Below are 23,704 nucleotides of genomic sequence, written 5' to 3' on the forward strand. Positions count from 1 at the left end.
ACTCGCCCATTATTCGTGAGCCCACCGCGGAATTAAATGAAACAACAAATCATCCTATCTCCGCACTGCTAACTTCTGCAGCCGGGCGCGGGTCGATACACGCGTGTCCAACTGAAACAGCTTCCCGCCAAACCTATTAAGGAATAGAAGGGAGATCAATGTGTCTGTAGGATGGCGCTTTTCTGTGCCGCACGATGTTAGCGGTATTGATCTGGTCCAACACTGTCTAAAGTCGCCGTGCGGTGCATGAAGCTCTGTCACACATAGCCGAATGTTGCCTCCCAAAAATTAGTTTGATCTTTCTTTATTTGTTTAGATATATATGGTCTGTATTAGTTCATTAGATTCTTTGAATTATTTTGTTTATTTCCTGCTATTATTTCCTGCTATTACTGTTTATTGTTGCTATACTTTGTTTCAAATTTGGTTCATCTAGTAATAACTGTAATTTATATTTTAATTTTGTAGTACATTGTATAGGGGAGAGCGTAAGATAAACCACCAGGTTTCCGGACCTCCCATGCATGTCTATTTACATGTATTTCTTAATTGTTAAATTTTGCTTTTTTTGTGAGTGCAAAAACAATAAACAGCAACAAACACTTCCGAACACCCCCCCCCCCCTTCAACCATCCATGGTTGGGAGTATAGGTCGGAAGCAAGTTCGGCTGTGGTTGGCTGGTGTCTAGCTGGCGAGGTTGGATACTGTTGGGATGCGCCAGCCGAATGTTTCAAAATGTTGAAAGCATTCGGATGTTGGCGGGAGGTTCGTTGATGGTTGGTTGGTGGTTGGCTGGTGTTTGGTAGTAGGTCTGTGGTCGGGACTCAATTTTGACTCAAATTTAACTCAAAATTAATTTCATCCGCATAGAAAAGGTAGGCGTGGCGTAAATCTATTCAATCTGCTCCAGAACTTCAGTCAACCTTGGTTGGTTGGTGTTCGGGGAAAGGTTCTGAATGTGTGGCAGGGGCTTTAGGCGTATTGATCGAACGTAACACTGAAGCTAAGCTGCCACCCGGTGAAATGAAATACTGTTAACAGAGCCAACACGAGTGTGTATTGTCCTTTCAATCTCCCACACAGTCGGCCCCTGTAAAAAAGAAATGCTATTACAGCCAGACAAAGGTCTTCCGTTAAGCCAGTCCTATAAATTGGTTATCCGGACACGGTTTTAACAATGCAGCAGGCATGTCATCCATTCGGAGTACTCTTGTACTGGCTGAATAGCAAAATTACATCGTAAAACGTAGATTGATAGCAGGAAACGGAGGTGAACTTGACAAAGGATAAGAAAATATCGAACGTTACTGCAAATGAGAGGGTTTCGAGAGGAAGTAGAGATGAGGAAAGCAGCCGATTGGGTTGCCGATATCGTGGTTGTGTAATTTCCGCTTCTGAATTAGATTGCTCACCATGTGGTTGGTAAGAAATGTGTAAATCCAAGTCAATCACAATGACCACACAGTGCTTGGAATGTGGATACTTATCACAGCAACCTACATATTTGCCTTCTACAAGAAGTTTATATTTTGAGGAGCGTGTGTCTGTGTGTTTGTCTGTCTGTGAACACGATCACTTTGAAATGTATGAGTGGATTAACTTTAATACTATTTCATATGCAAGTAGGTCTTCACGAAGCCTGAAAATGATTAGATGTTGTGCCCCCTGGAACCTTGTTTTGGTACTGCAGCGGAATTCAACATCCAGTATGTATATCTGATGATCTGGACATGCTAGAGTCACGAATTTTGATGGTAGATAGCTCTTGTCTCTCGCTGTGTCCAGAAAATGGAGCTTGTCTGTTTAGCCGTGGTTTAGGGCGTGTCTTTAGCTGTAAAGATCGCCTCTGTACGAAATGGGCCCTCAGACCACCAGCCATGTTATCGACTAAAAGGCGGTACACTGGGCATTACTCAAAACAGCATTGATGGAGCACTCCTACCCAAGTCACTCGCCAGCCTTTCATTGATCCCCCCCTGCCTCAACCCCAACAGGAGTGGCAGCAGTTCTAATTGACGTTCTCCTAAGACCAACTATACATAATTCACCAGCCAGCGCTTCAAGGTCGAGGGCTTAACGGCGCGCACTCCTCGAGAGATTCAAATGAATTTTTATTTATTGGCCCCATAAGATACTCCGAGTCCCGGAGTCGTCAACCCATTAAGAGCATGTCGACCTTAAGGGCACAGTTCCGTCTATCTAGGAGATGACAGAGTTCATAAGTCGTTTCTCAGGAGATCTTGCAATTCTCATGTTAGATGGATAAAGTGCATGGTAAATGTGTAAGGATGTCTTCTCAGGATTTTTGCTGTGCTTTATAGAACAACTGTGATGCTACATTTTAGATCACAATCTAAGCCTACTATTGTGAAGTTAAGCTGTAAACGTGTTATTGTTTAATGTCCTCTAGTTTATATTTATGAATGATTTTATGTGTCCAGTCATTTATGTGTGAATGTTCAACAATAGGGTCCGGTTACGTGTTTTGTATCTTAGGCTGGGTCTAGCTATTTATCGGTGGTACGAAAATATAAGGGGACTCCTCGTTTGTTTTTGGTGATATTCCAAGCTCTTCAAGTATGAAATGATGACGAACATGTGGTAAAATGCGAGTAAATGTCGACAATATCAGACAGATTTCCTCATCCAGAATATTATAGTGTTGTGGCCCTAGCCTAAAATTGCCTTTCACACTTACAAACTGAAATATCTTCAATATAGTTCAAACTTGTATTTACTGTACAGATAGATTCTCGTAATTAATAGATCACCAACTCGTCTTGTTTACACTCATCTTTTTTTCGTTTTGTCATTTCATATGTATTTTACTATTGTTCTTTACTCTTGTTTTATATCTATGTTCTATATTAGAAGGTGATATATAAGCAACTTTGCCTGATACTCGTTAAATATATAATATGTGAATAGTGAATAAAAAAGAATTGCATTTCAGAAATAGCCACAGAGACGTCCCAGTGTGGTCATATTTATCGTTGTCGTTATCGGTACCTGCCGCTTTATAGCTTTCACAGGAGAGAAGATATCAACTCTACGGCTAGTCGGAGAAATATTTCACGGGATACTTGGAAAGACGATTCTTTTCCCCTGGGGCTTAACGATCTCACAGCGGGAATCACTTGTTATCAAACACAAGACGAATGCACCAATGAATACTCCAGCCACAGGAGAGCCGTGAAATCCCCCATCGCGTTATTTGAGTCCCTTAGAGGCATCCAATGTAATTTGAGGACGGCAAAACTGGAAGTATTCTGAATTAGGCAATCTGTATTATACTGAGACGTAATGTCTCACATTAGCACATTTGCATCAGTATATCATACTTAAGGCATTTAAAGCTGCAGAAAAAAGCCCCAAGACTATGCCTCTATTTTCCGGGTGGTACCCTAAAAATCAATCCAGATCCTTCCAGTAACCGTTTTTCGTCCAAATTTTGGGCATGTTTACTCCATGAATGTTGATATACATTGGAACAGTGTTGTTCTAAATAATAACTTGACTAGAATATTGACTTCGAAAAATCAGGTTTCCAAGCCCTACAAACTGCACTAGATGTCTTTAAGAAAGTTGTAATGTTGCCATGCTTCATGGATAAGGGAACTACGATTATATGACAGACATCTGAGTTGCTTAATGTAATAGTGTTGGGGATTTCTCATGTGAAGTTATTACGCACTTTGCGACTAATTTATTGCTCCTGCAGGAGTTCCTAGACAGTCATTATTGCCTGCACGACGTTTGGAGAAAAACAGTACATTTCGGAACGTTGGGAGCCTACCGCTTCCTTAAGTTCCCTTATTCAGAATCAGTAGGAGTTAAACAGAACAAGACGGAAGAGAGAACTGGAAAATCACATTCGGGAAACCGTAGTCATATTCTCTTCTTTCCTCATTTTTTAAATTTTTATTCCAACATGTAATCACCAGACGTGGTGACGACACACTCAACATTCTTCAACTTATATTAATGCCGCCACCAACACAGGGGACAAATACATTACAGGACAATACTCATTTACACCTGAGCTAAGTGAGGAAAGCTGTGTAAAGTGTCTTTCCCAAGGGCACAAGATCAGTGGCATGTCAGGACTCGAACCCGGGACTCTTAGTTCCGAGTCGCGCACTCTGCCGCTACGCCACATGACACCTTGAACATTAGAGGCGGGGTGAGCCTAAACGACGTCTGAATGAAGATTTCTTGTATACTCCTGGTTACTCTAAGTGCATTCTTTAAAATTTGGGATGTATCATAATTAGTCAGGCACATTTTGGTTCTTCATTGCATGCGGTCAGAATGATTCTAACGGTGTCGGAATGTTGCACGAATATTCAAAATGCAACTTTAACCCTATCTAGACCGGGGTGGGGGGGCTTAAAGTGCCCGCGGCAACTTTGATGTCACCTAGCGTCTGAACGGCTAAAGCTAGAACCGCCAAATTTGGTGACTTTTCCTAAAATATTGTTGACAACAAATCTGTATCAGTGGAATAAGATTATGATTTTTCTTGTTGCCATGGCAACGGGTTTCTGACAGGCATTTTTTGCCAAATTTAATTATTTCCATTTAAACAACAGAATTTTATGGGTTTTATGTCAAGTTACACATTGTTTCTAACATTAATAACATCACATAAAATTATATGTAAATTTTATCATTAAAAATGCATAATTTATGCTAATTTGATGACGTCATTGGCCAAAATCCAAGATGGCGGACCATATCATTAGATCAGGTAAATGCAGCTTATTTTCCTTAAAATTTCATCAATACTCCCATTTTTTTTACAAAAAAAGGTTCATATGAATGTCTTTAGTCTGTTTACAATGTATTTTAGGCTTCATCCTGAAAAAAAAAAATATTTTTCAAAATTCAAGATTGATGATCCAAGATGGCGGATATGTAATATATGCATGACGTCATTTTATGACGTCACCGGTGTTGCTTTGGGCAACATAAGACTTAGTACATCCTAATATTCTGTCATAAACACTTTTGGTAAAGTTATGTCGTACTCTGTTTAGTTTTCAGGGAATAACCTATCTAGACGGTTTTGGCCAATAAAATCACATTAATGACGTCATAATGACGTCATATTACGTCACAACGGCATAAAAATTGTACGTATGATAAATTTTTACTAGTACATCATCCTCTGAAAATTTGGTGGTCCTACAATATACTGTTCTCGAGTTCTGAGGGGGGGGCCGAATGACGCCCCCCCCCCCCGGTCCCACCAAGCCCAAAAAAGCCCGGTCTAGATAGGGTTAATGCTCTTCGACATTTTCTACTTTAAATTCGTCTGGGAAGACATCTTGGGCACGCTGAGAACATAACAAATATTTGAAATTCAGTAAGAATTTCTAGCATCTACCTCAAATATCCAGAAATATACAAAGAATTTTTAAAAGTCAGACATTCTAGTTCATCCCGCCTCTCTGGTCTGTCATTGATTGGGACAAAGAAAAACTAAGTACTTTATGCCCATTTCGTGGTACATAGCAGATAAATAATATCACAATAGATTACGAGCGTTTTCCTTGTTTTGTTTTTATATTCCGAAACATGTAATCACAAGACGTGGTGACGGCACACTCAAGTTTTTTCAACTTATATTATTGCCGCCACCAACACAGGGACAATACAATACAATACTCATTTTCACCTAAGCGAAGTGAGGAAAGTCGTGTAAAGTGCCTTTCCCAAGGGCACAAGATCGGTGGCATGTCAGGACTCGAACCCGGGGCCTCTGGTTCCGAGTCGAGAACGCTGCCGCTACGCCACACGACCCCTCCTTGTTTTAAGGGCCACATTCCCCTCATTATATTGAATGAATGAAGACCTTTATTGTACATTTTGCCCCACTGGGCTAAAGACAGGTCACATATAGACAAAGTACATCAACAATGTTGATAATAAAACGGCTATAGTACACAAGTACGTTCAACTTCCTCTCGCTTTCTGGTAATCTTATAAATGTAGTTGGCAGTATGAGTAGTTAAAGCTGGTTTGTTAAAGACTACAAGGAATATAAATTTCTCTATACTATTCAAATGCTTAAATTGGGAGTATTTGCTTGACACAAAATCGAAAAGAACGTTTCTTTCGCTGTCATACATGGAACAATCCACAGTAAAATGTACCTCGTCTTCTACTTTACCTAAACTACAATATTGGCAGATTCTTTGCTCTAGAGGAGTGCGGTTATGTCTTCCTGATTCAATTCGCAAACTGTGACAACTGATTCTTAGTTTAGTAATGGCAGATCTGTGACGTACATTTGCGATCTTAAGATAATCTTCTTCGTTATATGAGTGTTTTAATAATCTGTATGTTCGAAGTTTATTTTTTGAATTAGCAACTCTATTATCGTTGTGGATTTCGGAAAGGAATGTTTGGAAATGAATATCTTTTATAGTATAGTTCACTACAGGTGATGACAGTAGCCTATAGCAGTGTTATACTAGATACAAGAGCGAGATCTCCACAGAATACCACTGCTTTCTGAACCCGTTCTATGCAGCTAACTCCTTCCGCAGCAAAGCTTAACGTCTGCCACCAGGTTAGAACAGGACCATGTATCAAGTCGCGGTAGATCGCCGATAGAAAGCTTCCCTCCATTACCGAAGACTTTTCACCGGAGATCCTTTAACCACCCACGTCGAATCGGCGTCTCGGTCAACATTTCACTTGCGGCGCCTTGTAAGATACTTCTGCCGTATCTGGGAAATAGATCTCGGTCGCGGCCCCCACTTCGAACTTTCTAGGCCAGGACACGTCTGGCCACTACCGCTACGAAAGCAAATCACCCTTTCTTCCTCCATACTCCATGTCTCAGGAGGAAGTTCCACGCTGAAAGCTTCTTTCCTAGAACTGCATCACTATGGAATAACTGAAAGTTAGCAAAACACTTTACTGATGACCCACTTAAACGAAAGCAAGAGCCACGAGTGCGTACCCCCGTTCATTAGAATCTAGTGTGCTTTTCTCAGAACCAAGAGGTCGCGGGTTCGAACCCTACCATACTACCGATCTTGTGCCCTTGGGAAAGGCACTTTGCACGACTTCCCTCACTTGACTCAGTGAAAATACGTATTGCGTTATCCTCTGTGTTGTTAGCGGCATAAAAATAAGTTGAAAAAAACTTAAGTGTGCCGTCACCACGTCTAGTCATTACATGTTGGAATAAAAATAATAATATTGTAGGACGACTTGGATTCAAGACATGTCCACCAGATAAAGCGTTACTAGTCAGAAGAATAAGAACGACTTTTCAAGATGACTTTGTCATCTCCTGAAGTAAGCTGTCTCTTCCGACCGGTACTTCGATGATTGATGACGTTTCACTCCGCTTCCATTAGGGCCCAGATAACCTTTGACCCACGGAATCGACCCTCCCCCTGCCGCCCATTTCTTCCTCGATTAAAACGAGTTCCATCTCACGAGTAGCCTTGGTAGCAAACCTTTGGTCGGCTTGGAGGTGATTTTCTAGCCTCTACCAGGCTTCGGATTGCGACTGGAAAGAGTAAAAATCGGCCAAATAGAGAGATAGCATGCCAGGGGTGTTGGTCTGCTAAAGAGAACAGTTTGCCGCAAAATGTACTCTCTAGCGGACCAACTCCCTCGGCTTGTTATCTCTCTATTTGGCCGAATTTTGCTCTTTCCATTCGCCTTCCTAATCCTGGTAGAGGCTAGTGATTTTCCTGCCCCGGCATTTACTATAGGGTCTGGTTATCAGGCTATCTTACGAGTAAGATAGCCCCTGTCAAACACAGCAGAATATGGCCTCCTGAACACTGCCGAACTCCCCCCAACCACTATTAGTAGTAGTTCGGGAGCAAAAAAATTTTATGTAGATTTTTATGTAGATAAGGCCAGAGCAAGTAATTTTTATGGATGACATCAAAGCGCGCATTGATTTTCGCCTGATTCGGAAAAAAACAAGATCTAAAGATTTGAAAACGTAGGAACCTTGCTTTTTTGGACCGCCTTGTTTTCTTTCGCCCTATCGCATTAGATTTGGAGTCTGCGAAAGATGCCATCCGTAAAATTTACTTGCTGTGGCCTAAATACTTGCACCGTATATCAAGCTTTATATTGAATGTGGCTCTCCAAATATATATAGCTGCTATAATACCTCGCCTTATCAGATAAGACAGAGGATGATTGCTTTACTCTGCAACAGGCTTTTCATCAACTACTGCTTCTTACGTGATATGATTTATGATGTATGTCGATTATGTGCCCACCAGTACCTAGTATTTATATAGCTAGGAGCTTATAGTCTACGAGCATGGACATTATATTATATTGGAGATCATTATATAGCTAGGAGCTTATAGTCTACGAGCATGGACATTATATTATATTGGAGATTATCAGAAGAGGAATAGAAAATGAGAAAAGTATTTTACGTAGCCCATCATTAGTCCAGTTCGGGAGCAATCTAACCAGCTTAAGGCCATGCCTACCTTTCGATACGAATCGAATCAAATTTGAGTTAAATTTGATTCAAATTTGACTGCCAACCACGCCCCGCCGACCACCGCCGACCTACTCCTGAACGTAGGGACCCCCCCCCCCCCCACACACACACGAGGCCCATTGTTGAACTTGACCTTGGTGTCTCCAACGGTAACCTGCCTACTAAAATCATGAACATCGAACCATGCCTTCAAGATCTATGCCGCGTAGTCTCCCATACTATAGCAAAGTGACTTCATAGCAAAGTGATTTCATAGCCTTCTGGCGAAGGCAAAAAGGAAGAAGAAGCTACACACTTGCATGCAGCAATCCTGCCATAATCCCTGAGATCCAGACCACCTAGTTTGAACGCCCGGCTCGAAATGCGATACTCACACAATATCAGAGAGGAAGAAAACTCATTACAGCACAGCAACAGTATCACCCTGGGAATACAGTCATGACGTCTTCGAGTTGCGCAGGGATTTCAGCGGGATCAGGGATGGGAAAGAATCACTGAATTAGAAAATAGGTGTCAAAAGAGGCAGGAGGGGTCAACCACGGTAAAGTAATTGCTGGTTCTCCCTAGATATCAGGAAAGCGGTGCAAGTCCTTTTACTACAAATGACCGTAGAGCGATGTATTTTTTTATATTCCAACATTTCATGACTGAACATGGTGACAGCACAGTTATATGAATTTATTTTATGCCGCCACCAACGCAGAGGACGAATACAGGACAAGACTATACTCATTTTTACTTGACTTATGAGCGATGTATTTGCGATGTTAACGTAAAAGGCAGCCTAGTAAGTCGTCAAAATGAACGTCAAGTTTATTCTTAGTACCTGTGCTTTGTTGATTAGTACCTCCGGGAAGGAGATATCCTGCTACGGGAAGGTACTGTTTTTGGTCGTGTTTGTGTGTTCGCAGCTGTAACTCGCGTTTGGTAGAATTCTTTGATTTGAGGCATGTTACATGTACTAGTTATTGGGGTCCAGATAGTGCGTTTTCTTTTCGTATTTGTATTTGCAGGTATTGAAATGAAATGATTTAATGACAACCCCTGTATGAGGTGTGGTGTCGTCTATCAACAGCTGTTGTCCTGTAGGAATTAAGCCTTGACTAATGCGGGCTATACCACACTACCTCCAGGAGGGGGAAAATTTAACCCTGTATTGTTCATTATAATTGTAATATCACCCATGCTTTAACAAATGTGGCATCACTGGTAACATTGTTGTCAGCAGATGTTGTGAATATTATGTATTATATACATGTTTGGAGTCTCATATTTCTTGTTTCAAAACTTCGTTAACTATTTCGAAAATTTTCAAAACGTTGCATAAACGCTATCGTCTTCGTTCGACTTGATTTCGCATGCACTTTACGTACTTTCTAATTGACTTACCAATAGTTACAGTACATGTCCTTGGTGCTGATCTCGGTGTTGTAGCTCTAATCCTTTAAACTGTCGGCTGTAGACCTTATCTCTACCATTGAAGGATGGCTCTACCCTGTGATTTATGTACTTTACGGAACAAGATTGCTACAGTGGAAATGGATGACGGTGTCCTTGAAGAAAGAAAGGAAGGAAAATTGATTTTTTGTGCAGCCGCCAAGGGTGGGCTTTGTTGCCTTCGCTGACACACCTCACAAGAATTAGAAGGCTATGACACTTATCCATTTGGCGTTCCACAAAGAAGAAAGTAAGCCTTTCAAATAAGGCCACATTAAGTAATTTGTATGTGTGACATCAGCGCGCGTGTTAATTTTCACGCATTAATTTTTAATACATTTTGTTGCCTTCGGACAGTACAGTGGTGAACATCGACATAGTCTCCATCAAACAAGATATAGATATTTCATGGAGGTCTGGGGTCTCAGAGCTTTTCTTTGAATGTTTGTGTAGATCTATGATATATGTATCTGTATAGCTGGTATAACCATTTCAACGTAACATATCAGATTCTAAGGCACGCGGCGCGGCGGCAGCAGGCTATATCACACCGAACGATCTGTTATGCCTGGCCTATCTAATAGTATGTACATCCAAATAAGAATTGTTTACTTTAAAGCTAGCTATCAGATATATATGTGTCATTAGTATTTTTGTCATTAGTATTTTTTTTAGTGTTGGAAGTGTGACTTTTTGTCTTGTAAACGTTTTCTGTGGTCTACACTATATTTCTTGCCGTTGTATAAGTGATATGAAACAGCCCATGTATGCACTTTGAAGGGTACAATGCGATTCATTATTCATTGGTACTATATATGACAGTTCATAAGTCTTGTAAATAATGTAAGTAGGTGCAGTTTTGACATGTCATTTGTTTCTGCAATCGCATTTGGATCTGTAGGGAGATAGTAAGCCTGTTGTTTTAAGTCCATTCTTATGATGTTGTTTAATCGAACGGCCAAACTCTCCCAACCATGGTTAGAAGTAAATCGGGATCCACGGTTAGGAGCAAGATCGGCAACATCTGTTATGTAATAGTATGTTTATCTGAAGTGTAACCGACACTGTTAACTGCTACCTGTTCCGAATTGTTTATGTTCTTGTTGTGAGGGCTAGCCCTTTATAATAGCCTCCGGCTAGTTGGGCAGTCCTGGCTGTATACATATGTCTTATTCAGCCTATTAAATCAAATCAAGTCAAAGATAGGCATAGGCTAAACCTGTTCCCGAACGTTAGCCAACCTTGGTTGGTTGGTGGTCGGGGGAAGGTTCTAAATGTTTGACAGGGGCTTTACCTTGGAAAGAAGGCGCCTCTTGCTCCCATCTGTACCGAACCCTGAAAGAGGATTCACGTCTAATCCACTTCACGGTAAAACCGTGGTTAATCCAATCGCCAACGGTTGGCAGAGAGTGCAACCGTAATCCCTGGCCTTAGGTAATGTGGTGAGTGGCCGCTAATCTCTTATTTCCGCCTTCTGTCTACACAATTGGATTAGACACAGAGCGAGGATTAGCCTGGCCCTCTGTGGGAACAAATGGGATCAGAACTGATCAGTGATTGGCTCCTTCTAGATTTTGTCCTTGCCCTCTGACCTTTCTCCTTTCTGTTCTTAAGGCCACAGTAAGCCAATGTTACGTATGGCATCTGAATTTAATGCAGTAGGGCAAAGAAAAGAAGGTGGGAAAAAGATACAAGATTCCTACAACAACAGTACGTCAAATACCGCAACTTTCGTAAGGTCTACTGCAATTTATTATCCCATTCATATATATGGTGACAGGAGTCTAAATCCCTCTTGCTATAAAGTTGCAACATTATGTCACCCAACACTAGTTACAATCAAGTGGATACAAATGAATCTGAGCTTGACGTATTACATGATACATTTAACCATTTCTACACGATAAGTATTATCCTCTTCTAGAATGTGATTTGATTTATCTATTGGTTGGAGTGTCTAAAATTCTGATGAGCATAGAAATCTCACCCCTGGATCTACTTCTAGCAACATTCGTCTTTGCCTTTCTCTGCGTTCCAAAGCTGCAGCTGACGTCCACTCGGCAAGATTAATATACTCAGCCTAATCCCCTAACAAGCCCACTGCCATTCTTCATCGTTTAGCCGTACATAAAATGGAATTATTCAACATCAGAGAGGAAAGCCTGGTATAAATTATCAGGGTTTTACTCATGGCTGAGTAATAGAGAAGTGATGACTGAACTGGGTCAGACCAGGTATGTAATTCTGACTCCTGAAAAACGGCTACAACTTTTTTTTTTGGAATATAACATGCATTCCAAAACATGGCACATCTTCACCACAATTTCTAAAGTTTAGTTATAAAGTTTAAGAATAGTTCCAACGCAAAAGGTTCAACTCACCATAAATTTTCGGTCGAGCTCGTCAACCTTCATCAGATGTATGACGCAATCGCTGACTTTCCGGAAGCTGGATGACGTCAGGAGTTTTGGAACTAAGCTTAAACTTTACATCTATGGATTCTACCAAGAGGTTAAAAAAGCTACCTCCTTGATTCTACCAACACAGATGAGCTTTCATTCGAACTTGGAATGTTCCATAACGTATACGTAGCTGACCAAGCTAAAACATAAACTTTAAGATTCCTGTGTACAGTGGGTAATCATGGACTCCATCTTCTATCGTTTAAGTAAGCCCTTTTTTCTGCCTTTTTGTCTGTCTGTCTTTCCTTCTCCATGTGTATGTGTTTGGATTAGGGCTAAGGTTAGAACCAAAACACGTGATTACGAAACTTGTTTTGGAATGGCTCGCGTAGTGGTATACAGCATGCATTCCACTCCAAAAACATGCCCATCCATGGCATTAAACTTTGGAACCCTGTAAGAAATATGTCGAAGTCTGGAGCACTGTAGAATGGCAAGGGATTCGAACCCAGAACTTTCAGACCCTGAGTCAGGAACCCTAACCACCCCTGCTTGAGTACCGGTTCGATAAGTGAGCGACAAGACCTGTCGTGTCCACACTACCGGTATGACCCCGGAGGTCGATATCCCAAGGATCACAGCGGTAACCTTTGACCCCCTGTCCCATGAATCAGCGCGACCTTCGTAAACGACAGGACCCGGATGAAGCAGCTTTCAATAACCTCCTGAAGGAGCCGTGGTCTAATTTTCCAGATTACTTAGCTGATTCGGCCGCCGTGCTGAAAATCGATGGAAGTAGTTGGTCAATGGGACAGCAGACCGGGAGGCTGATTAACAGAGGCCGGGGACACCTGTCTCTGGGGCCGGCTTATTACTGTGACATCACGCGGTGTAACCTTATCGGTCTCGGGACACGGCGGGGAATGAGGCAAATGGGAGACGTGAATTGATAGAGTAGGTTATTGTCACGCTAGGAAAAATCAGAAAGCACAATGAAAGGGTTGTTAGCGCCAGGGAAATTAAAACAAACCTAAAGTAAGTGTCAATGGAAGGTAGAAGAGTGTCCAGACTATGCATGATGTACAAAATGACTTATGAACCGGCGGGCATACCAAAAACTAAGTATCGTACCCTAGGAGTATCGTAGAGTGGAGCTCGCTGTCACCAAGTATAGCTTTAAACAATTTTTACAATATAAACGGTATGTGTATCGGGTAATCTAGTTTGTTATGCCGAATGACGGTTATACCGGCTATACGAATACAGAAGCCGGTGTGTTATTCTGAAGTGTGTTTATACCAGCTAAACAGATACAGATGCATGGACTGATGACCATAAGAATATTGGTTGCTCATTGATAAATGGCCAATCTAAACGTACTTAGGATTACATGGTGTCATTAAAAAGTATAAGCACTACGTCTTTCTCAAATGCTACCGTATGACTGTCTTCTCTTGAGAAGAGGGATGATTCCTCACGATCCCCGACCGTGAATGATATACCGACGTCGCCGACAGATACGACAATAGACGAAGCTGCGCGCTCACTATCGCACATCACAGCTGATTCGGCGTGTTTGGATGAAGACTCGGCGGCCCGATACCACCAGCCGATTCATAAATCATGCCTTAAGCCGGGCTGCCGGGCGTCTGATGTCATCCCGGTGAAGTATGGGCATTAAACAATGGGAATTACTCCGATAGGGATCACTGCCGGAGGGATTGGTTTTCCTCTGACAATTATCTACAGTTCATGCCGTATCACACGGCTGGGATTAGGGGATGGCGTCAACGTTGAGTTGCGCAGTGAAGGCCTCAACATGGGAACACAATTATTGCAGTCCTAAGTTGATATCTTTAACTAGAAAGGTAACATTTGCAAAGCGAATGAATGATGTTTACTTTCGCATATTGTCTGCTCTGGTAATTCTTACTCAAACACATTTATATATGTATGTTTTATATATCTTGACAAGAGTCTCAATCCCCCCTGCTATAAAATTGCTACATTATGCAGCACACCACTAGTTACCATGGTGACTGACGTCTGGTTCAGGTCATTGACCTTATTTGTTTGGAGAAGAAGAGGAAGAAACAGAGAAAAACAACATGTTTTAACATTTTCATTTTAACTTTTTGAGCTAAGCAACTCGCTGATTCCTTTGCATATTTGGGAGATATACTCTCGTGACTATTTATGTCAACATTTGGGAAGTACCTTTAACTCTACTGCCAATTATTCCCCCTATTTGTGCTAAATTTTACTGTTGAATCCGCGTTGTAAGCCTAGTCTAGACTACAACACAGTGTTGAATATGGTATTGGAAGAGTCAGATGTGTTTTTTTAACTGAATAACATTGAACTGTGAACTGTCTCATCCTTCTTTGGCCGGTTGTTTTTATCACTTAAGATAGCTGTATTGCTGTAACGGTCCAAACCAGCAACCTTAAGTAAGGCAATGTTAACTTGGTTCTCATCCATAGTTGATTGCTTAACATCTCATGCTCACTGCATGGCATCAGCATGAGCATTCGCCTTGGCAAAGCGAGGATGAAACCTTCAAATTCACAACTTCAACAAGCAGAATAATAATCTCACAGACCATTGGTAGTGACGAGGTGCTGAAAAACATCGTTAAAGTGTTGCCAGGTTCAAGCATCGTCCTTTAGGGGAGCATCACTGACGCACTATTGACGTACGTAGTGAAAATGTGCACTCATAACTCGAGCCGTAGTTAAAAGTGGCTAAACGCCCACCATTTCCACTGCCCGTTCATCTACGTAAAGCCTAGCATGACCCCACGTCATTCGCTCTCTATCAGAAGGGCAATGAAATGTACAACCAATTACCAGTACAAATACCTCTCTTACAACGTACATCTTTGACTACTACTTGTGATTCTGCACCAAGGGTCAAGGTATAGACTATATCGTGGGTGGTAAAAAGGTTTCAGAACCTGGTTTACTGTTTCATACAAATGGTTGCTGATGTCTGGGGTCGTCACGATGGCGCCGATTTGTGTAGGCCGTCAAGCTAGATTTTCTTCTCATTCCGTGAGTCTATGAGTATGTCCTTGGGCTGTCTAACGGTTATATGGTTCATCGTTTGACTGGAACAACATGTGGTGAGAGAATAAATGGGGTAGCCTGAGGTTAGGCACATGTGTTGAGCATAAATATGCTCTCGACGCTATAGATAATAGTGAAAAATATCATAACTGCGTTACTGCTGGAAGGTTTTAGATCTACGTAGAACTTAATTACAAGCCAATCTTCCATAGTAGAATGCATGGCAACAACTATTGAATATAGTACAGAAGAGAGCGGTAGAATAAATCGTAGCCTGAGGTTAGGCACATGTGTTGAGCATAAATATACTCTCCGACGCTATAGATATTAGGGGAAAATATCATAACTACGTTACTGCTGGAAGGTTACATAGAAGAACTTTATTGCATGGCAATCGTTCATGGTAGAATGCATGGTAACAACTAATGAATATAGTACAAAATAGAGGTATAGAATAAAACTTAACTGATCTGAAAGAGGAAAACGTAATGTAGCAAATCATGTTATGATTGAGCATTCGAAATTCAACGTTGTTGGATAAAGTCACTGTATTTATGGATCTCTAGGAATCCTTTATCCTATCATTATGTCAAGAAATAGGAGTTATGTTAGCACCAGGCTACTACAACAGTCCCCTCTGATTGGATGGTTGGCAGCTCTTTGATTTGTGATGATTGGACGGCTGGCCTCGTCCGGTATGACGTCATGTAGAAAAATACAGGCTAACTAGTTTGTCTAAAGTCGCTATTTATACAACAGTCCCTGTGATTGGATGGTTGGCAGCTTTTTGATTGGTGATGATTGGACGGCTGGCCTCGTCCGGTATGACGTCATGTGGAAAAGTACAGGCTGACTAGTTTATCTCATGAGGCCATTTTACGTCACAGGAACGTGATAAAACAACACTGCTAAAGCCATGTGGAGCACTGAGGTATTACGTTACGTTTGATCTATACGTTAATTTATCGTTACGACGTCATAGATTCTGTCAGAAATTACTAACCTTGCGTCACTGGTTGAGTCGATGTTTGGGAATTTAATTTGAAGCACTTTTTAAACAATTTTGAAGTAAGTGGTAGAGGGTCTGAGTACAGGACACAACAAAACTGGGCTAAGTACTGGTTGGTGAGTGGCTTAGTAGGTCGAGGCGTGGTTAGCAGTGAAATTTGATTCAAATTTAACTCAAATTCGATCCTATAGAAAGGAAGTTGTGGCCTAAATCTGGCCAGGCTGCTCCCAAATGTCAGCCAACCATGGTCAACGGGTGTTCGTTTGTTTGTTTGTTTGTTTGTTTGTTTGTTTGTTTGTGAACAGCATAACTCAAGAAGCTTTATATGCATTGTCCAGGAACTTGGTAGGTGGGAAGGTCTTGATGAGACCTAGAAATTATTAGATTTTGGGACCCCTGGTGACTTTCCTAGATACTGCAGCAGATCTTCCGGTTTAGATATGATCTGGACATGCTAGTGTCATGAATTTAAGATGGTAGATAGCTCTTGTTCAGAATATTTCCAGTTTTGCCGCCCTGAAATTGCATTGGATGGCTTTAATGATCTGGCACGCTGCCAAATGAGTGTAACGTGCGAATGAGCCTAGAGGCGAGCTGGGATGCTGGCATCTCCCAAAGAAGACCGACTCCCGTAGTCTGGGTCTCCCTGATGACTGACACCCCATTATCAGCTAAGGTAGAATTAGAACAACAGTTTCTCAGCACAGTTTCTCCTGATCACCAGGGACGAGGAGGGATTAAAAGCGTGCGGGAGAAATGGATGTGGATTGCCGGTAAGAACGGCGGAGCGCCGCCTAGGAACACACGCTAACGCCACAGAGGGAGCCACGGGAGTAAGGACACAGCAAGTAAATTTTATGGATGACATCCTACACAAACTCTAAATCTAATGCAATAGGGCGAAAAAAAACAAGGCAGGCCAAAAAAGACCGAGATTCTTACATTTTCAAATTTTGACATCATAAACCTTGTTAAAGAAGATGTTATTTCTGTGTTGTGCTAAGTTTACTACCAACCATTACAACATCCATTTCTCACTAAAACAATTTTGAAAAATAAAAGTTTTGTTTTCAATCATTGTACAAATGGTCTGGATTCAGTGGGCACATCACCTACGTATACACACCGCATCACATATAAAAGGAATGAAATACATCACTGCATCTTGTCTTGTCTCCTCTCTTCTTATTTATCTGCTATTCCCGTTCCGGCATGGCAACAGACATCTTTGTCCATTTTCGGCATGTTGACCACTGTCAGGGGCAACAAACATTCTTGTGAAAATCAGGCGAAAATCAATGCGCGCCCTGATGTCATCCATAAAAATTACTTGCTCTGGCCCAACACAGAGGGACAAGGGAACGCTGCTCAACTGGCATTATTGTACCCATTATTTTTATCTTTCGTTCTGTTGTTTTTGCTTTTAACGAACTTAGGAAAATATATTGTTTTTGCTCAGTTTCTTCCTCTTCTTCTCCAAACCAATAAAGTCAATGACCTGAACCAGACGGCTATCACCATGATAACTGGTGTTGGGTTACATCATGTTGCAATTTTGTAGCAGGAGGAATCATATATATGTTTCAGTAAGAATTAACAGAGCAGACCATATAAACCATGTAAACATTATGCTTTTGCTTTGCAAATGTTACCTTTCTGGTTATTTCTTGAGTTTATTGCGTTCTTCCTCCTGGTATCTCCTGCTTGCCTGCTCCACACCATGACAGATGTGTCGATACTTACGGAAAACCCATCTCACGGTCTGCGCGTTACCATCTAGATAACAGCGCAGGGTATATCTGCTTCCATTAGTTTCAATTTCCCAACCAAACTCCAACCGGATAGGCAAGTTTAGATCAACATCTCGCCTTATGTATCCTGAGGGAGGTTTTGCCGGAAAAACACTTCAATTTCATGAGTCGTTGCCGAAGATATGACTTGCCGAGAGGCAAAGTTAGGAAATATCGTTCGAAGAGCAGCGAAATCCTCCCGTTAGTATTGTACAGTGTACATATGTTACCGCACAGTCCCTCAGGACTCCACAATAATGTTCTAACTTGTAACTCCATCTTTAATGGGGTGCGGTTAAGTTTTCATGTGTCGTAGCTCAAAGTGCTTCGTACAGTTTCATACAGAACCTTGGTAAAAATATATAGATGTGTTTATAGTTTCGAACTGCACAAGCAAAGTTATTACTGATTTAGGAAACCGGGGGCATTCTATGAGGCCGAGAATGGGTACTGTGTGTTATCCAGAATCGTGCCTATCTATAGTTCTATGTCTTAGGGTTAGGATCTGGCCGAGTTCTGTAGGGTCTCCGTGTATCCAAAAACGTAGATCCAGACAAGATTCGGGATACGCGTGGACCATTCAGAACCGTGCCTGAGCATAGTTATGGATGCAGTATGGTACCGGATACAAGAAGGGCGTTGTTATATTATTCGACAGTGTACTACTTGAGAGAACGAAATCTATTTATAATAGTACAAATCTTATTTATGATTTGTGAAATATGCCTGTCTTTTCGTTTTTAAAATGTTCAGTTTTCGTATTCGGAAACCGTTTTGGTGTTTCATGTTCACCTTGTCCAAACGTTCCGTGCGTCAATTGGGTCGATTTTTAAAGAACAAAGTCGTCCACCGACCAAAGTAGAACGCCGTTTTAATCTTAAGTGATCATGAAAAGTTAAGTAGACATTATGAAGGATCCATATTCAATTCATTGCCCTAAATCAATGTCTGTCTCTCGAACACGAGTCAACCGTCTGTGACCGATCTATATCACCATCCGGGCGGAATGTACGCAGGGGGAGTCGTAACAAGATAAAAACACCTTCGCTAAATCTTATTTGACAGGATGGCCTACAAACATACACGTAACAGGGTCCTGTTATAGGGACGTGTACAGAATTTTATGTTGAAGAGTCTAAGCTTTGTTACACTAGCAGAATACCGGTGCAATAGCTCAATTGGTAGAGTGCTCGCTTTGTAACCGGGAGGTCGTGAGTTCAATCCCCGACCAAGTCATACCAAAGACTTTAAAAATGGTACACACTTCTTTCTCTGCTTAGCACTCAGCATTTGGGAAAGGGTTTGGGAGTTAAACACACACCACTGCCGGTGGACTAGCCCCCTGCTGCAGTGACTGCTGTGTGTGGCCCATGGCTAATGAACGGAGACGCGGGAAGGCTCTTAAACTAACTTTATCTTTAACTAGAGAGGAACTCAATATGAATTTTCAAAACAAGCATGTACTTTCCTTGCGTTGAAACAAACCTTTGAAAGACATTCCAACATTTGTGTTATTAACGTCAAAATGTTCTTAAATTGTTAATTTCGATCTACATGTATTGTTTTTTTTACATTCATGAAGTTTCATACGGTTGGTTTCCTGTTTATCAATGTTCAGGTTTTATGAATGAGTATATAACGCACAGTCAACAACAAAATTCGCAATTTTATCTAAATTAAAAGTTTGAAATATTCAACATTGTTCCGTTCAATTTTTGTTATTTTTTTAAATCAATATCTATGTATTATATATGTCCTTAGACAGATTGTGTATTTTACTTTCCCATGTTACCCATCTCATTGTGAATGTAAAGTCATGGAACGAGCACTAGGCCTACTAACGTGAGTGGGCCACCAAAATGGCGTAAACACCCTATATGCAGTACATATTCGTACATTAAAACGCACGCACGTACTTGTTTCACGAATCTACAATAAGAATACATTAGATATCATAGGAATTTAAATACGTATTCTAACTACTTAGTATGTAAAATATGATACATTGAAACAACAGAAATATGATAAAACCAATGTTGAACGTTCCAATTTTTTGTGCCAAGTTAACAGTATTAGAGTGGACTGTGAATCATACTAGCTCAGCGATCTAACGAATATAAATATAGACACCCTTCATTCCCAGCCCGTACCTCCCGTACAACAGGTGTATCATTACACCAGTAGCCACCTGAGACCGTGGACCGGTTTAGGGCTACTATCTATCACTACAAACGATGGAAAATTCAATTTAGGGCTACACAGGAAAACTGTTACTCAAGCAACTGCATATATTTTGACAGTCTCAAAGAAGCTAACCACTCGATTTTACCAAATTTGTACGAAAAGGGTGCCCGTAGTGGATGCTACTTGAATGAAAAGAAGCGTCTGACAGTTTTCAAAATATTTCAAATCAATCAATCAACAATTCAGTCAATCAATCAATCAATCAATCAATCATTTAATCAATCAACAATTCGGTCAATTAATCAATCAATCAATCGATCAATCAAATGATTTATTTGTAAAAACAAACAAGAACTTGTAGTCATTGGCTAAATTATGTCTTGTTGTACAATTTGCTTTCCTAACATTTATTAATTAATGAGATTACTCGATAAAACCCACATCATTACACACTAATTACCCAGAATTCCAGTTGCTTGTATAACAGTTTCTTCTGTATCTGATCTTCTGTATCTCATTACCTTCATTGACTTGAAATTTAGGGCCGTTTTCGAAGACGATAAACTGACGAAAATTGGTGACTGGGTACTTGTATTCTGAATTTTCAAGTAGATATTATGTTATGTTAACAAAACTAACCTTTCTCGATTAAAAAAGAAACAACTTTGTACTCAATATTTTATTCCCGTTCTTAGGACTTTAAATGCCGTAAACTGAATCTTTGATATATATTTTGTCTGACCCTTGCCTTTTCCCCAAGACCTCAATGAAAAGCGGCCCTATTTGAGCTTCTCATGAATAAAGAGGACTTCCAACAGACATTTATTTCTGTGACTAAATAGACCATTTGGCACCAATGCAGACGGCCTGTGCTCAGTAATACGTGACCTGAACCAGCGATCCGCGAACTGTTCTGAAAGGCAACAGCAAGGAAACTTTATGGTTGACATCTTCCGCAGAATGCAAATCTAATGCGAGCGGGCGAAAAAGAAACAAGGCGGGCCGAAAAAAAAGGTTCCTTTATTTTTAAGTTTTGACTCAAACATTGTACATTTTTATTCAGTGGGAACATCACATATACACAGAAAACATCACATATCACTGCATCAAAGCAAGAAACAAAACATTAAATCTTTTTTTTTTCTTGTCTCCTTTCTTAATAGTTATCTGCCACCCACCTTCCGGTATGGTAACAGAGACATCTACACATATAATTTGCCCATTTTCGGCATGTTCACCACTGTCAGAAGGCAACAAAATGTCTTGTTTTTTCCCCAAAACCAGGCGAAAATTAATGCGCGCTCTGATGTCATCCGTGAAATTTACTTGCTGTGGCCTAAGTCAGCCCCCCCTACAAAATGCAGCCTTTACATGGTGTCATCTGGCATCGGTTTGTACATAGTTGATCTCGAGGATATGTTAGGGGTTTTGAACACTGGCAGGTAATAAATCAATAACCCAGATAACCTTCTTTTTGGTTATCCTCCCATCTTCTGGTGTACACTGATTGGTTTGTGATAGATCACTGCACTGTCACGTTTGTAACGATTCGGATATGGATTTTCCTACGTACAGTGATATCTGTTCTGTATAACAGGAGCTTTCTGACTAATTTGCATTATCTTGTCTTGACTTGTCTGACTTTTGTTCCTTTTTCGACTTTCAAAAATTTGTCTTCACTTTATTTGCATAGTTTGTGCTTATAAACCTGCATTTCCCCTCTGGTCTCTCAGTCACTGACGAAAGTTAGTGGATACTAGCTGAAACGTCTGACGTTTTCAAAATCATATCCAGTTGCTTGAGTAACTGCTTTGCGTATCTGAGTAGAGCATTATAATGTACAATAAAATGTATAATTTACAAAGAAAAACGGTCTACAATCTTGTAGGTGAGTAACCTGAGAGCCACGCTAGAACATTTCTTCAAACCGGTGTAACGCGACCGAACCCCCCGAGTGTGTCAGGACGTCAGCACGGTCACGCAAATCACACGCACTCAGGCAATAACTACTGATTAATGGTGCATTTAACAGCTCGTAATGTGTCAAATTTGCCAGTAAAATGGGCGGGAGCGAACCGCTGTAAAGGCATCATTCTCAGGGCGATTTATCTTTGACTAATTGGAGACCGAAGTAGACCAAAACTGTGTCGCGATTATGTTTCTTTTCCATTCATATTAGCATGAAAGTTCTTTGGTAAACTGCATAATGAGAGTAAAACTGTTCTCAAAAGACTCAAAAGAATTTGACTCATCGTAATTCTTGACCGAATCTCTCAGTCTTTATTATTCTTTTGAGTTGGAGAACAGTTTATTTCTCATTTTATTTCTTTTTGAACAGAAAAAAAGGTAACACTCCATCATCAACTCTTGAAAACTTAAATTAAGTACAAAATATAACGACGATCAAAATCAGGACATGTTGGAGGATTCGAACCCAGGACCTATGGGTTCTTGGCCAATTACGCCTCTCGATTGATGTCCCTATGATATGATATGATATGATATGATATGATATGATATGATATGATATGATATGATATGATTTGATATGATATGATAAACTAGAAAGGTAACATTTGCAAAGCAAATGCATAATGTTTACCATGAATATGGTCTGCTCTGTTAATTCTTACTCAAACACATTCATATACTAGTATATGGTCAGATTGGAGTCTAAATCCCTCCTGCTATAAAATTGCAACATTATGTAACCCAACACTAGTTTACATGGTAACAGCCATCTGGTCCAGGTCATTGACCTCATTGGTTTCGAGAAGAAGAAAAAGAGGAAACAGAGCTAAAACAATATTTTTTCTTCGGTAAACTTAAAAATAATGTTTGTCTTGCAGAGAAGACCATGGAGTTGGCCAAGACGTGCGGAGACAAGTTCAAACCTCCGACCATCCCGGTGACGTACTCCAACCACTCCGGCTACATCGTGTGGAAACAGAGCAGCGCTCTCCTCACTACTCCTCCCAGGGAATGTGGCATCATCCTGTCCGGTCCGGGGGACAACACGCGCTTCTACCTGAAGGTCAGCTACGTGGACATGTACCGTGACGGGGACATGTGTCAGGACAGACTGATGGTGTACAGTGGGGAGAACGTGCTCGGTCCGACGATCTTCAGCGAGTGCACGAGTTTCGGGTTCGGGTATTACCGGGGAGTGGCCTCCATCAACAGCAGCGTGGTGGTGGTGTTCGACACCAACAAGTATCAATTGTCCAAGGGCGACGGTAATTTCAAGTTATCCTATAACTTGTTCTACAATTCCAAAAGAGGTGAGTCAACAATTACAATTCAATTCAATTCT

General features: G+C 40.9%; 1 protein-coding gene across 1 annotated transcript in view; it reads left to right on the forward strand.

The window, feature by feature from the left end:
- LOC109464550 overlaps window positions 1-23,704 on the forward strand; it is a 60,709-nt gene that overhangs the window by 19,060 nt on the left and 17,945 nt on the right. Inside the window, exon 2 of the mRNA XM_019761553.1 lies at window positions 23,241-23,672. Coding sequence (XP_019617112.1) covers window positions 23,241-23,672 — 432 coding nt within the window. The remainder of the gene's footprint in view (window positions 1-23,240; window positions 23,673-23,704) is intronic.

Source organism: Branchiostoma belcheri, unplaced genomic scaffold, assembly GCF_001625305.1.
Source record: "Branchiostoma belcheri isolate BF01 breed outbred unplaced genomic scaffold, Haploidv18h27 scaffold14, whole genome shotgun sequence".
Taxonomy (NCBI): domain Eukaryota; kingdom Metazoa; phylum Chordata; class Leptocardii; order Amphioxiformes; family Branchiostomatidae; genus Branchiostoma; species Branchiostoma belcheri.